General features: G+C 37.6%; 1 protein-coding gene across 1 annotated transcript in view; it reads left to right on the forward strand.

Moving 5' to 3' along the window:
- The first annotated feature begins 1,014 nt into the window (after positions 1-1,014).
- LOC150107392 (ethanolaminephosphotransferase 1-like) overlaps positions 1,015-16,533 on the forward strand; it is a 182,192-nt gene continuing 166,673 nt past the window's right edge. Inside the window, exon 1 of the mRNA XM_090391860.1 lies at positions 1,015-1,127. Coding sequence (XP_090247986.1) covers positions 1,074-1,127 — 54 coding nt within the window. The 5' untranslated portion in view covers positions 1,015-1,073. The remainder of the gene's footprint in view (positions 1,128-16,533) is intronic.

The following is a 16,533-nucleotide window of genomic DNA, read 5'->3' on the forward strand; positions in this document are numbered from 1 at the left end:
GATTTGCACAATATCGGCCAACATGGATGAAACATAAAGAGGGATTCGTTCAGCAGTGGAATGAAGAAGGCTATTGATGATGATAATCTGTTATCTGTTAGACTCAAATATTATCAGACCTTATATTTCTCTCTTTTTAATCCACGTTATATTCTGTATCATTTAGCTAGATCTTGGTTTCCTCTGTGTTTTTTTCCCCGGCTATCCTGGGCAAGATCACTTGATTTACTAACTTTTCCTGTGTCATTCTGTTTATGTTACCGTACCACCCTTGATTAACTCTGAATGCCAAAAATGTCGATGTCTGTGTTATTCCCCATTGCTAATTGAGGGGAATTCAGTTATTCCCCATTGCTAATTGAGGGGAATTCAGTTATTCGCCATTGCTATCGACGATTTTAGACTTAATCTCAGATTCATTCGGAGACCCTAACTGGTGTATTATTTTCTTACTGTTCATACTATAAAAAAAAATCAGCTAACGTCTTTTATTCCCGTATAGAGACTGAAACAGTAGTTTATTATTATTCCTGACACCTCCATGGAGTCCGAAGAGTCATCGCGGGAGGATACCTACAACTGAACTCTATATATTGTATGAACTATATATATTGATTTTTTTGAATTCTGGGAGTCTCGAGAGAAAAGCTGTCTCCTTTAAGCCAAAGATCTATTAACTTGAATCGGTTCAGAAATTTTTTCTAATCGGCGATTAGAAATAAATCTATTATGGGTTTCTTTCTGGTGGTCTAACGGCGCATTTGCAGAAGCATTACCACATTGTTTCACAGTGATTGAAACTTAATTTTTAGTTATAAATATTATGTTTGTTCTTAGATTACTACGATTCGTAGCCATGTCTCACGGTGTCTTTACTAGTACATTAGATTCTTTGATAGCATGCTTCCTGATTTATTTGTTTAGGTGTTTAATTGATCTAATCAGAAAAACTGAGTCGTAGCTGCTTAGTTGACTGCGCATGGTTCAGTGTTATACTACTTTCGATTTTTATACGAAACTAGTCCTTTCTCTCCCATTAGTGTCCTTCAGCCCACGAGGAGCGCTGTGTGGTAATGGCGTGCGAGTTTCTTACGGCGGAACATTTGAAGGGTTTTGCAAATTATAAGGTAAATAATTCTTGATATTATGATTATTTATATCACCGCTCCTTATTCTAATCGCATGAAACGTTTTGCAGCTATTATATCATAAGTGGAACCAACGTTACTTTTTTTTTTTTTAATCAAAAAGAAATCTCTATCAGTTGAAATGGGTTGGTCACGTTGCACCTACAAGATTGTTTACATGCAGCTGGACGATTATTTTAAATCACTGCCCCCACTCGTTGTATTATGTTACGCTGGCGGTAAACGCTTTTGCGCTGTTTTGTTTATTTCTTCTTAGAAAAAATAAATAAAAAGCGTAGAATATGTGCAGAATGATTGTTCAAATGTAGCTTGTATTTTGTTAAACATTTGTACATTTGCTTTAACGAAAAGCATTGTAATAATGTAATATGGATTCCGTATTAAGTCATTAAAGCAGTAATGATACAGATTCTACACAGGCGCTATGTAGAATCTGTACTTTATATATTATAGATCATGCTTATGCTATCAAATTGAAAAAGAAAAAAAAAAGTGCAGAATATTCAAGATGCCAGCCTAGTTGGCCGAGTAGTTAACATATCCGCTCCCCAGCCAAAAGGCTGGTTCGAATCTCGCCATGGGCATGGATGTTTGTGATTGTCTGTGAAAATACTAGTGGTGGTTGTCGGCGGTAGATGGCGTTGGTATAGATGATAAAGGTAGTTGGGTTTGGTGGAGACAGAGAGTTGTAGAGTTAGTGCCCTCCCTCGATGAGTCTTTGGACTCCCTGGAGGTGTTATGTAATAATACTAATAATAATCAAGCAATAGCATAAACAGAGATTCTGAGAAAACTGCGATGAGAAATGTTTAGGGTAACTTTCAACCTTTTGGCATAGTAATTTTATCTTGACATTAAAGGATTTCAAAATAATGTATTGCCTCATTTCTTTTTTCTATTTTGCACTGGAGTAGCAAATAATTTTTTCTTTGTGGGATGTACGCAGTACTTATGAGACTTTTTTGAATAATGCTGGAATACCTAAATGGGCTCTATCATCATCTGCTACTTACCTAATTTCTCTGTGTTTGTCTTCTAATCGGTGTATCTGTTGTTCATATATATTATTATTATGCGACACCTCTAGGGAGACCAAGGACTCATCGAGGGAGTGCGCCCACTGTACATCTCTCCGTCATCATGTATACCAGTGCCATCTACTACCTACCACCACTAGTATTTTCACAGACAATCAAAATATCCATGCCCATGGGATTCAAACCCACAACCTTTTGGCTGGAGAGCGGATACGCTAACCACTCAGCCAACCAGTGTGTGTGTGCTTGTGTTCGGCCATCACAAAACTGCTAAACTTGCTTATAAGCACTAACAAAAAAGGAGCCAGAACAATGAACCAGTTCACACAGTATGACACTACTTGTAGACTGGTGCAGAAAACTGGACACTCACGATGCCTAGCAGCATCATCTGCAACTAATAAATGTGGCACGACATGTTCAGATTTTGGTTATTTTTGGTTACCCCCTTGTGTGTGTGTGTGTGTGTGTGTGTGTGTGTGTGTGTACAGGGTGATTCAAAATTCCACATACAAACTTTGATGGGAGGTAGAGAACATCAAAATCAACCATATTCACATAAGAAAGCATGATCGGAAACGCCACCCCCAAAGTGATAGGTGGTGCTGTTCGCCAATGCTCCATGTGAGCAATTGGGACTTCCTCGTTCAAGCTTTCGACGTCGTACGAAAAACATGCGTCGTTTTACGAATGCTGAGATGGCAGATGTGCACCTCGTTTACCATATTATATATCCAACTACTATTGAACTGTTCAGTTACGCATAATAAAGTGTTTTACACCACTTACTACCTTGTGTCATTTCTGTATCTTTGTGTCCCTGTTAGTACCTTCAATTGGCGTTTCCGATCATGCTTTCCTATGTGAATATGGTTGATTTTGATGTTCTCTACCTCCCCTCAAAGTTTGTATGTGGAAATTTGAATCACCCTGTATATATATATATATATATATATATGTGTGTGTGTGTGTGTGTGTGTGTGTGTGTGTATGTAATAAATTTTTTAACTTGGGGATATTGTATATTAGAATAACCAAGTAATTTTATAAACTTGGTTATTTTAACTCCTAATCCCAAGTATGCAAACAATTAAGTTTGCGCCTGAAACAAAGTTCAAGTCTAAAGATGTTACAACACTAGGGCAACTCATTGTAAATTTAGGGTCTAGCTACTCACTGAGGAGACCTCAAAAAAGGTTGAAACTGGTCTGGGTAGTGACCCCACCCATAATGCATTGCAGTATACATCTTCTAGTGAGATGTGCTTTACATGATGGGAAAATACTAAGAATAGTGATCAGAGCTTTACCCTCCTTTACAATGAGTTGCCCTGGTGTTGTAACATCTTTAGACTTGAACTTTGTTTCAGGCGCAAACTTAATTGTTTGCATACTTGGGATTAGGAGTTAAAATAACCACGTTTATAAAATTACTTGGTTATCCTAATATGCAATATCCCCAAGTTAAAAAAATTTATTACATCTATATCTCTTATATGTGTGTGTGTGTGTATCACATGTATATTATGTGTGTGTGTGTATCACATGTATATTATGTGTGTGTGTGTATCACATGTATATTTTGTGTGTGTGTGTGTATCACATGTATATTATGTGTGTGTGTGTGTGTATCACATGTATATTATGTGTGTGTGTGTGTGTATCACATGTATATTATGTGTGTGTGTGTGTGTATCACATGTATATTATGTGTGTGTGTGTGTGTATCACATGTATATTATGTGTGTGTGTGTGTATCACATGTATATTATGTGTGTGTGTGTGTATCACATGTATATTATGTGTGTGTGTGTGTGTATCACATGTATATTATGTGTGTGTGTGTGTGTATCACATGTATATTATGTGTGTGTGTGTGTGTATCACATGTATATTATGTGTGTGTGTGTGTATCACATGTATATTATGTGTGTGTGTGTATCACATGTATATTATGTGTGTGTGTGTGTATCACATGTATATTATGTGTGTGTGTGTGTATCACATGTATATTATGTGTGTGTATCACATGTATATTATGTGTGTGTATCACATGTATATTATGTGTGTGTATTACATGTATATTATGTGTGTGTATTACATGTATATTATGTGTGTGTATTACATGTATATTATGTGTGTGTATTACATGTATATTATGTGTGTGTATTACATGTATATTATGTGTGTGTATTACATGTATATTATGTGTGTGTGTATCACATGTATATTATGTGTGTGTGTATCACATGTATATTATGTGTGTGTGTGTGTGTATCACATGTATATTATGTGTGTGTGTGTGTGTATCACATGTATATTATGTGTGTGTGTGTGTGTATCACATGTATATTATGTGTGTGTGTGTGTGTATCACATGTATATTATGTGTGTGTGTGTGTGTGTATCACATGTATATTATGTGTGTGTGTGTGTGTGTATCACATGTATATTATGTGTGTGTGTGTGTGTATCACATGTATATTATGTGTGTGTGTGTGTGTATCACATCTATATTATGTGTGTGTGTGTGTATCACATGTATATTATGTGTGTGTGTGTGTGTATCACATGTATATTATGTGTGTGTGTGTGTGTATCACATGTATATTATGTGTGTGTGTGTGTGTATCACATGTATATTATGTGTGTGTGTGTGTGTATCACATGTATATTATGTGTGTGTGTGTGTATCACATGTATATTATGTGTGTGTGTGTGTGTATCACATGTATATTATGTGTGTGTGTGTGTGTATCACATGTATATTATGTGTGTGTGTGTGTATCACATGTATATTATGTGTGTGTATCACGTGTATATTATGTGTGTGTATCACGTGTATATTATGTGTGTGTATCACATGTATATTATGTGTGTGTATCACGTGTATATTATGTGTGTGTATCACGTGTATATTATGTGTGTGTATCACGTGTATATTATGTGTGTGTATCACGTGTATATTATGTGTGTGTATCACATGTATATTGTGTGTGTGTGTGTGTCACGTGTATATTGTGTGTGTGTGTCACGTGTATATTGTGTGTGTGTGTCACGTGTATATTGTGTGTGTGTGTGTGTGTCACGTGTATATTGTGTGTGTGTGTGTGTCACGTGTATATTGTGTGTGTGTGTGTGTCACGTGTATATTGTGTGTGTGTGTGTCACGTGTATATTGTGTGTGTGTGTGTGTGTCACGTGTATATTGTGTGTGTGTGTGTGTGTCACGTGTATATTGTGTGTGTGTGTGTCACGTGTATATTGTGTGTGTGTGTGTGTGTCACGTGTATATTGTGTGTGTGTGTGTGTGTGTGTCACGTGTATATTGTGTGTGTGTGTGTGTCACGTGTATATTGTGTGTGTGTGTGTGTGTCACGTGTATATTGTGTGTGTGTGTGTGTCACGTGTATATTGTGTGTGTGTGTGTGTGTCACGTGTATATTGTGTGTGTGTGTGTGTGTGTCACGTGTATATTGTGTGTGTGTGTCACGTGTATATTGTGTGTGTGTGTGTGTGTGTCACGTGTATATTGTGTGTGTGTGTGTGTGTCACGTGTATATTGTGTGTGTGTGTGTGTGTGTCACGTGTATATTGTGTGTGTGTGTCACGTGTATATTGTGTGTGTCACGTGTATATTGTGTGTGTGTGTGTGTGTGTCACGTGTATATTGTGTGTGTGTGTGTGTGTCACGTGTATATTGTGTGTGTGTGTGTGTGTGTCACGTGTATATTGTGTGTGTGTGTGTGTCACGTGTATATTGTGTGTGTGTCACGTGTATATTGTGTGTGTGTGTGTGTCACGTGTATATTGTGTGTGTCACGTGTATATTGTGTGTGTCACGTGTATATTGTGTGTGTGTGTCACGTGTATATTGTGTGTGTGTGTGTGTCACGTGTATATTGTGTGTGTGTGTGTCACGTGTATATTGTGTGTGTGTGTGTGTCACGTGTATATTGTGTGTGTGTGTGTGTGTATCACGTGTATATTGTGTGTGTGTGTGTGTATCACGTGTATATTGTGTGTGTGTGTGTATCACGTGTATATTGTGTGTGTGTGTGTGTGTATCACGTGTATATTGTGTGTGTGTGTGTGTGTATCACGTGTATATTGTGTGTGTGTGTGTGTATCACGTGTATATTGTGTGTGTGTGTGTGTATCACGTGTATATTGTGTGTGTGTGTGTATCACGTGTATATTGTGTGTGTGTGTGTATCACGTGTATATTGTGTGTGTGTGTGTATCACGTGTATATTGTGTGTGTGTGTATCACGTGTATATTGTGTGTGTGTGTGTGTGTATCACGTGTATATTGTGTGTGTGTGTGTGTGTATCACGTGTATATTGTGTGTGTGTGTGTGTATCACGTGTATATTGTGTGTGTGTGTGTGTATCACGTGTATATTGTGTGTGTGTGTGTGTGTATCACGTGTATATTGTGTGTGTGTGTGTGTGTATCACGTGTATATTGTGTGTGTGTGTGTGTGTATCACGTGTATATTGTGTGTGTGTGTGTGTATCACGTGTATATTGTGTGTGTGTGTGTGTGTATCACGTGTATATTGTGTGTGTGTGTGTGTATCACGTGTATATTGTGTGTGTGTGTGTGTGTATCACGTGTATATTGTGTGTGTGTGTGTGTATCACGTGTATATTGTGTGTGTGTGTGTGTATCACGTGTATATTGTGTGTGTGTGTGTGTATCACGTGTATATTGTGTGTGTGTGTGTATCACGTGTATATTGTGTGTGTGTGTGTATCACGTGTATATTGTGTGTGTGTGTGTATCACGTGTATATTGTGTGTGTGTGTGTATCACGTGTATATTGTGTGTGTGTGTGTATCACGTGTATATTGTGTGTGTGTGTATCACGTGTATATTGTGTGTGTGTGTGTGTGTATCACGTGTATATTGTGTGTGTGTGTGTGTATCACGTGTATATTGTGTGTGTGTGTGTATCACGTGTATATTGTGTGTGTGTGTGTGTATCACGTGTATATTGTGTGTGTGTGTGTGTATCACGTGTATATTGTGTGTGTGTGTATCACGTGTATATTGTGTGTGTGTGTGTATCACGTGTATATTGTGTGTGTGTGTGTGTGTATCACGTGTATATTGTGTGTGTGTGTGTGTATCACGTGTATATTGTGTGTGTGTGTGTATCACGTGTATATTGTGTGTGTGTGTGTGTATCACGTGTATATTGTGTGTGTGTGTGTGTATCACGTGTATATTGTGTGTGTGTATCACGTGTATATTGTGTGTGTGTATCACGTGTATATTGTGTGTGTGTGTGTATCACGTGTATATTGTGTGTGTGTGTGTATCACGTGTATATTGTGTGTGTGTGTGTATCACGTGTATATTGTGTGTGTGTGTGTATCACGTGTATATTGTGTGTGTGTGTGTATCACGTGTATATTGTGTGTGTGTGTGTATCACGTGTATATTGTGTGTGTGTGTGTATCACGTGTATATTGTGTGTGTGTGTGTATCACGTGTATATTGTGTGTGTGTGTGTATCACGTGTATATTGTGTGTGTGTGTATCACGTGTATATTGTGTGTGTGTGTGTATCACGTGTATATTGTGTGTGTGTGTGTGTGTATCACGTGTATATTGTGTGTGTGTGTGTATCACGTGTATATTGTGTGTGTGTGTGTGTATCACGTGTATATTGTGTGTGTGTGTTACGTGTATATTATGTGTGTGTTACGTGTATATTATGTGTGTGTTACGTGTATATTGTGTGTGTGTGCGTATTATGTATATTATGTGTGCGTATTATGTATATTATATGTGTGTGCGTATGTATATACACAATCACAAGGGGTGCTTATGGGTCAAATCTATATAGCTGAGAGAACTCCACATAGCCTTCAAAGGAATGCAGAGAACCGACCAGGGCTTCTGACCTAATGTTCAATCCTCACCTTCTCGTGGTGCACCCTGTTAAGTATCTACCTGGATACTGAACGAATGAGGATGGACTGCCAATTTGGGATTTAGCTGACCAAATTGTATTCTTATTGGCTTAAACCAATATACAAAATGATGGTACAACATGATAGAATTCCATGCCAGCTGGGGTGTCGCCTGGTTAAACAAGCCCCCCCCCCCCCCGTTATTTTCGCCAGGGAACCAGGGCAAACAGCGAAAAGTCAGCTACTGGAACAAATTTGAAAACACACCCCCAACTCAACATCACCAGAGTTAAAGATCGGTACTATCAACATAAGAAGAGTGAATGGCAAAGACATGGAGCTAGGTGAGGAATTAGGTAAGTACCAGATCGACATAATAGGTGTGTGTGAAGGCCTCATAGTTCAGAAGGCCTTGTATTCAACACTAAATACGAGGCTAATCTTCTTGAATGGCAGGCAGTCTCATGTAGAGTGATGTGGACAGATATCACAATGGGGAACTGGACAATGAGACTTATTTGTGCCTGTGGTCTCACAGAAGGTTCTACTGAGGTAGAAGTGGATGAATTTTTTCAGGCTTTAGAGAAAGCAACTGACACAATAAAAAAGGAAAAGTTGGTCCTTGTTGGGGAGCTAAATAGCAGAGTAGGAAATGATTGTGAGACATACAAAAATATTTTGGGAAAATTTGGAGAAAAGAGCAAAGCTAATAACAATGACAAATACCTGCTGGATTTCTGCTCAGGACATGGACTGATTATTACTAACACAATGTTCCAACATAAAAATGTGCACACATTCACATGGAGAGAAGAGGCAAGGAATAAGAAAAGTCTCATTGACTATTTTTGCGGGAATATCCCACTTTTGCAGGACACCAGATTGTACAGAGGATTTGAAATTGGAAGTTATCACCATTTAGTCGTGAGCTGTATAAAATTGAATTTCTTATTGAAAAGAAGAACATGTAAGAAAGTTTTAAAGCGAATAAAAGTTGAGCAGCTCTCAGATGTGAAGTGTAGACTAAAATATACAAACATTTTTGAAAGAAAATGAAAGAGTTTGACAGCAGGAACCAAACCTTGGATATTCAATGGCAAGCCCTGAAGAAAACACTGATTGATTCAGCCAGAGAGGCATGTGGTGAGGTTGTTTGCAAGGATAGAAAAATCAGAACTCCGTTGTGGACACAGGAAGTTAAAGAGGCAGTGAAGGAAATGAAGAAAGCATATGAAAAGTTCCTGACAAATAAGTCAGTTTGTGCTCTTAGAGAATACAGAAACAAACACTGTGTAAAACTGGCTAAACACAAGTTATGGGAGGACTTTGGCAAGAACATAGACAATAAATATCAAGAAGGTGGCAATATATTCTGAAGGTTGTTGAAGAAGCTCAGAAATGGATGAAAGAGTTCTGTAAAAGGAATTAGAGATGATAAAGGTGACATGAAAACAGGAGAAAAAGATATCCTTGAAGTATGGAGTAATTACTTTGAAAAACTGCTAAATGAAACAAGCAGTGATAGCACTGTGGTAAAAAACACTCAACAGGCATACATTCAGGAATACATATCCATACTTCAAGTAGAAAAAGCCATCAAAGGCTTGAAATGTGGAAAGGTAGCAGGAATAGATGATATTTGACTAGAAATGCTGAAGTATGGAGGTATAAAAGTCTTACAGTGGCTGCACTGCATAGTTCAGAAGGCCTGGACAGAGGGACGAATTCCCGATCATTGGAGTAGAGCTCTCATAGTACCCATATATAAAAAAGGGAAATAAAACTGAATGTGAGAATTACAAAGGTATTTCCCTCTACTGAGTGTTCCTGGTAAGATTTATGCAAGTATACTTGAAAAACGGTTGAGAAGGATTGTGGAAGAAAAGCTTGGTGAAGAACATTCTGGATGCAGGCCAAATAGAGGCTGTCAGAATCAGATCTTCACTTTACGACAAGTAGTTGAGAAATCATGGGAATATAACAAAGATCTTATTTAAGTTTTGTAGATCTGGAAAACGCATATGACAAGGTGCCAAGAGAGAAGCTATTCCAAATGCTACAGTTATATGGTGTTAGTGGGACATTATATCAAGCAATACTTAGTCTTTATTTGAGTTGTAAGTCAGCAGTTAGAATTGACGTACAGGAAGATGGTTTAATGTTAAATCTAGTGTCAGATAATGTACATCCTTGTCTATGTTATATGAAAAAAAGTTACAGCTGAAACTTTGGCAAGGACAATGCATTTTAAATAAAATACAGGTCTACGAATGGTTTTTCCCATTTCAAAAATGGAAAAATGTCAGTTGAAGACCAACCACGATCTGGCACACTTTCAACAAGCAGAAATGAAAACATCGAAAAGGTTTTCCAGGCAATCAATGAAGATTGTCAAAAGACCATTGAGCAAGTTTCTGAAGAGATGAATTTGTCATGGAGTTCTCTCCACTGAATTTTTAACAGAAGATTTGCAAATAAAATGTGTCCACTAAATTTGTGCATCATTTGCTCACAGAGGATCAAAAAAAAAAAAAAAAAAAAAAAAAAATTGTGTGCATGTTTGCCTCAATTTGAGTGGGCCAGTTGTTAATAACCAGAACTTTCAAAAGTAGTGACAGGGATGAGTCTCGGTTTTATGATTCCAGAAACAAAACAAGCATCAAGCCAATGGAAACATTCAAATTACCTGAGCCCCAAAAAGGCATATCAGGTTTGATCAAATGTCAAGACGTTGATTGGTTTTTTACATTTTGGAAAATTATGGAGATGACTACTGTGTTTGAGCAAAACTTTAGTTTAATATAAACCAAAATCAACACTCAACGTTTCAATCTTTATATCAAGATCATCTTCTGGAGCATATACACTCGATATACACCGAGAAACAAGCTGCACTACAATCTACATGATTTGCTAAAGTTACTGACCAACCGTTTACAACAATTATTGGCCTGAAAAAAAAACCAACAAAAAAAACTTGACTACATCAACGCTGGAGTCCTATTATTATCTATTGGTTACAAAATTACATTGGGCTGGAGAGTAACATGTTTTTATATATATATATATATATATATATATATTAAAAACATGGTTATACATATAAATTTCAACCAGTTGGTATGGAATGGTTTCCAATACTAGCTGAAGGTTGCTTAAGGTCCTAAAGTATGCTGGGTACTAAGTATTAAGTAGGCTGAATATGTGCCATCCAGATTTTTGGAATTTTCATGCTGCCATTATTGTTGATATTAGGGTGGTTAATCAGAATTTCGCAGGCTTCTTTAAATTTTCTTTCATACCAGGTTTTTCTATGATGTAGAGAGCGGGTACTTTTTGAATCAATTTGGTGTAAGGTGTTGAGAGCATGGGTGAGAGGCCTGCTTCACCAAAATTTTTATATTTAATGTCTTTTGTGTTCTTTTTTTCCTTATAGGAATTGTATGTCCAGTTTCACCAATATAAGGTAAGTTACAGGTGCAGTATATGCAGTAAACTCCAGGATGTGCCAATGGGAGGAGAGGATCCTTAGAGGAGTTGAATATGTTTTTTAATTTTGTAGGTGGTTTAAAGGTGGCATCGAGATTATAATAGTGTAGGATTCTGTTGATTTTTTCTGATATCCCTTTAATGTACGGGATGGTTATGGTTTTACTGTAATCTAAATTCTTTTTTGATGAAGTTTTATGAAGGGCTTTATTAATAGTATTTTTGTTGTAGCCATTATTTATAAATGTGTTGTTAATAATTTTTAATTGTTTTTTAAGAGCTTGCTGATTAGAGCAAATTGTTGTAGCTCTGTTTTTAAGGGTGTTAATGATTCCATGTTTTTGTGATGGGTGGTGGTATGATTTAGCATGTATGTATTGGCCAGTATGTGTCGGTTTGTGGTAGTGTTGTGTCTTGAATAAACTAAGAAATGCTTTAACACATATTATTCAGGACACAACTTTAATTTAACTTAGGCAGAGAATGTGGAATGTTGGCAATAGATTAAAAAGATAACTTCATGAATATAAATCAATTTAAGAACAAGGAATTGTATAAAATTGTATAAATATGCTTGTAAGATATAATCTGTAATGCATGTGGGCCAGATATAGACATCAATGTAAGCTGTTAAATCTACTTAAGAGCCCCATTTCATGTACTAAAGTAGCAAAGCCTGTAAGCCAGAGTTCAAGGGTCACCTTTAAACGTCCTGTGTTACGCATACAAAAAGGGGGGGAAGGTAGTTACTGGAAAGAGAAACTAAGGCGCTTTCCAAGAAGAGCAGAACAAGTGCACATGAGATGAAATAGAGGGAGCTGAATAGAATGACGAAAATCCACGTGACTGCATTTGCGGGCATCGCGATGGCCTAGAAATACCGAGATGAGAAAGAAAACAAAAAGGCCATGCAAACCCCATTCAAGGCTCTTTTTTTGGGTTCCTGGTTCCTGACCTCGGACATAGGTCCAGTCCGCTCCGTCGGAGAAGTTCCTGGCTGGCCGTGGAAGGCATTGGTTCATTGTCGCAGCGTTTGGAATGGGCCAAGCTATTTCCTTGGACTAGGATAGCTGTGCGTTGTCGTGCGACGGAGGAACCAAGCAGATGCCGTCCGTTTCAGGCGATGTTCCCGTGCCACATCCTTTTTTTCCTGTTGAGATTCCATTTGTATGGCCGATCGAAGGTAATCAAATAGTAAGCTGAGCGAGAAGGCCTTGATGACCAGACAAGGCAAGAAGAAAGACATAGCATCCGATCAGGGGTAAAGTAGGCTTTTGTTTTTGTGAATTCCAGTCATAGAAGAATGTGTGATCCCCTAATAGAATTTGTAAAATGGACTAACATTATGGAACTTTAAGAATTATCTTAGACTTGGCTCAGGCCCTTTTAATTAAGAATTGTCTGCCCAACCAGGACAGGACAGACATTACTATTTGCTCTGTATGAGCAAATAGTAATGTGTAAAGTAATATAACTAATGTGTGTATAGAAGGAATGGCAGTTGCCTAAGAAATAATGTTAAATTGCTCATAGTAGTGGTCCAAGCAAGTTAATTTGTGTGTTTAGTAGAATTAGTATTGAACCTATGACTTTACTTGAGAATATTTCAGATATTATGTTAGTAATGCTTACTTGTATAATTTCTGAAGTTTATTAAAATGTTTCCTTTAAATACCTGCCTGACCTGTGTTTTATCTTATGAATTCAAACAGCCGCTCATAAAACATTGATGAACTTAGCGGGATGAACCCACGTGTATGAATAAATAAAACGAGCCACAACTGTATGAAAGAGATTAGTGAACAGTGATATAAAGATTATTTTAGTCTAATCATATCTAATGTATCATTCTGAGAGAGCCATCCTGGGTAAGAGCCCCATCTATCCTAAGTATTAGCTGGCACAGTTATAATATAAATTTTGTTAATGCTTATTGGGTGAACTCTTTTAGAATGTTGTGTGATTAAACTATAGGGAGGCCAATATGACTGCTTGTTACTAAGGGGAGAAGAATTTAGTAGAGAATAAACGGTTTACAGGAAATATAAGGAGAATAAAATTAACAGTATAAAAGTAAAAATACAAAAATATAGAGAGAAAGGGTATATAACAGTAGACCGTGAAGGATAGATTGCCTGAAGGAAGATGTGTGACCAGTGTATCCAGGAACGGGAGTGAGTTCTGATTTTCAATTTCGATAGTGAATTGTATGCGTTCATGTTGTTTGTTCAGGTGGCTAAGGAATGTGTCTAATGTTTGTCTCCCGTGTGGCCAGATAACGAAAACATCATCAACATATCTAAGCCACACTGAGTTTTAGAGTGAAGGAATCAAGAGCACTTTGTGCAAAGGCTTCCATATAAAAGTTAGTAACTGGGGGGGGGGGGGATAGTGGTGAGCCCATGGCCATACCTTCTTTTTGTAGGTAAAATTTATTTTGCCACATGAAGTAACCAGAGAGTAGTACGTGGACAAAGAGGGCTGTAATGTCAGGCAGAAATTTGTTCTGTGGGACAAGAATTTGTCATTGATTGGGACATTTGTGAAAAGGGCAGAAACGTCGAAACTGACTAATAGATCATCTTTTCCAAGTGTTATGTTTTTAATTTTGTTTATAAAGTGTTGTGTGTTCTTTATATAGGAGGAGGAATGACCTACCAACTCCTTGAGTGTTGATGTTAATTTCTTGACTAGGTGATAATTGGGCTATCTGTTCCTTCAACTATCGGTCGAAGTGGCACGTTTTGTTTGTGTACTTTAGGAACACCATATATTCTGGGAAAACGGGCGTAATGGGGTATAAGTTTTTTAACCGTGTTTGATGGCCAAGAAGTGACGGAATTAAGTAATTTCTCAGTTTTTTTTCTTTATTCTGTTAGTTGGGTTATAGTTTTCAAACTGATAGGTGCTGTTATCGGTGACTAGTTGATTCATCTGATGGATGGATGTTGACCTGTCAAGGATGACAGTGACATTACCTTTATCTGATTTTGTTATGATTATCTCTTGATTAGCTTTTAATGACTTGATTGCTGATAGTTCTGTTTTTGTAAGATTGCTGTGCAAAGTTTTCTTATTATTCAGCACATTGCTGGTTTCTAATCGAATTTTATTGGCTATATTAATAGGAAGGGACCTGATGCCTCTTTCTATGTGGTATATAAAATCCAATTTATTCTCAGTTTTAGGTGCTATTGCAAAGTTAAGGCCTTTATCCAGTAGTGCAAGTTGGCTGTTATTTAAGGTGTGGCTAGATAAGTTGATCACATGACTCTTGCTTGTCGGTGGTTGGTGGCTCCTTGTCTCACTTGTTTGTTGTTCACTGTTGGAGCTGTTTACTGGAGCGGAGCTCTCCTGATTGGATATAATAGTACCAGTTTTTTGTCTAGATGATGTGACTTTGCATGAATATAATGGCATGTTCAAGTTTTCTTCCAGAACACTGAAAACTGAAGACTGCCATCCAGTTGGCGAAGAATCCAGTACATCTAGAAAAGGCTAATTGATAGGTGAACTGTTTATTTTGGAATAGAAATTTTCTAGATCACAAGAAGAACCATTCCGAATTGCAAAGATGTCATCAACATCCCTATTCCAAAGCAGGTCTGGGAGAAATATCTGAGGAGGCATTATTTGAAATGTTTCATAAAGTAGATAGCAGTTATGAGTGAGTGAGTTTATACAATTTATTTTGAATAGTAAAATATCCAGAGTGAATAACAAAATCAAAACAGTTGAACATCAGAAGGAAAATCTTTGAGTACAGTGGAACCTCAGTTGTCGAATGCCTTTCATCTCGAACAAATCGGTTCCCGAAAATATTTTCCAAACCAAAAATGCACTGGTTTCGGAACAAAATCTCGGTTCCTGAACAGGCAAACCGGCAACCACATGATCCCCAGGCTGAAGTGTATGGCAGGTGAGCATCACTTACGCCACAGCCTCCTCTCAATCCAGACAACTGCTCGAATTTGCAGTGCCTTTTCTTGATTTTTTTTTTTTTTTTTTTTTTTTAAATAAATTATTATTAAATAAACCACCATGGGACCGAAGAAGAACAGTGATAGCATCAAAGCGAAAAGAAAAGTTGTTAGAACCATGATAGAGGTGAAACGAGAAATCTTATCCAAACATGAAAATGACATTTGTGTCTCGGATCTTGCTATGCAGTTCGGTATGGCAATATCAATGATCTGTACAATACTCAAAAATAAAGAGGTGATCAAGGGAGCTGATGTTGCAAAAGGAGTTAAAGTTCTTACTGAACAAAGATCTCAGATGATTGAAGAAGTGGAAAAATTGTTGCTGATTTGGATAAATGAGAGACAGTTAGCTTGGGTAACCAAGCAATTTTTTTATTCAGTGGATCCATGAAGTCTTTGCTCCAAATGTGAGAAAATACCTTCAAGATAAAAATTTTCCATTAAAATGCCTTCTTGTGATGGACAATGCTCCTGCTCACCCTCCAGGCTTGGAGGACGAGTTGGTGGAGGAGTTTGATTTTATCACAGTGAAGTTCCTATCCCCTAACACGACTCCTCTAATCCAGCCCATGGACCATCAGGTCATTTCGAACTTTAAGAAACTCTACACCAAAGCACTGTTTCAAAGGTGTTTTGAAGTGAACTCTGACACAGAATTAACACTCAAAGAATTCTGGAAAAATCACTTCAATATCCTCCATTGCTTAATATTCTTGACAAAGCCTGGGTGCAAGTGACTTGCAGGACCATAAACTCGACCTGGAGGAAATTGTGGCCAGACTGTGTAGCAGACAGAGACATTCAGGGCTTTGAGGCTGAGCATGTTGCCTTTGTCAGTGATGTTGTATCTCTGGGCAAAAGCATAGACTTGGAAGTTGGCAATGCTGATGTGCAGGACCACAAGAATGAGCTTGCCATGAAAGAACTGGAACACCTTCAGAAGGAGCAGCAA

The sequence above is a fragment of the Typopeltis vanoorti genome, chromosome 4 (assembly GCF_054136105.1).
Source record: "Typopeltis vanoorti isolate ZY-2024b chromosome 4, IOZ_Tvanoo_1.0, whole genome shotgun sequence".
NCBI classification, from domain to species: Eukaryota; Metazoa; Arthropoda; class Arachnida; order Uropygi; family Thelyphonidae; genus Typopeltis; species Typopeltis vanoorti.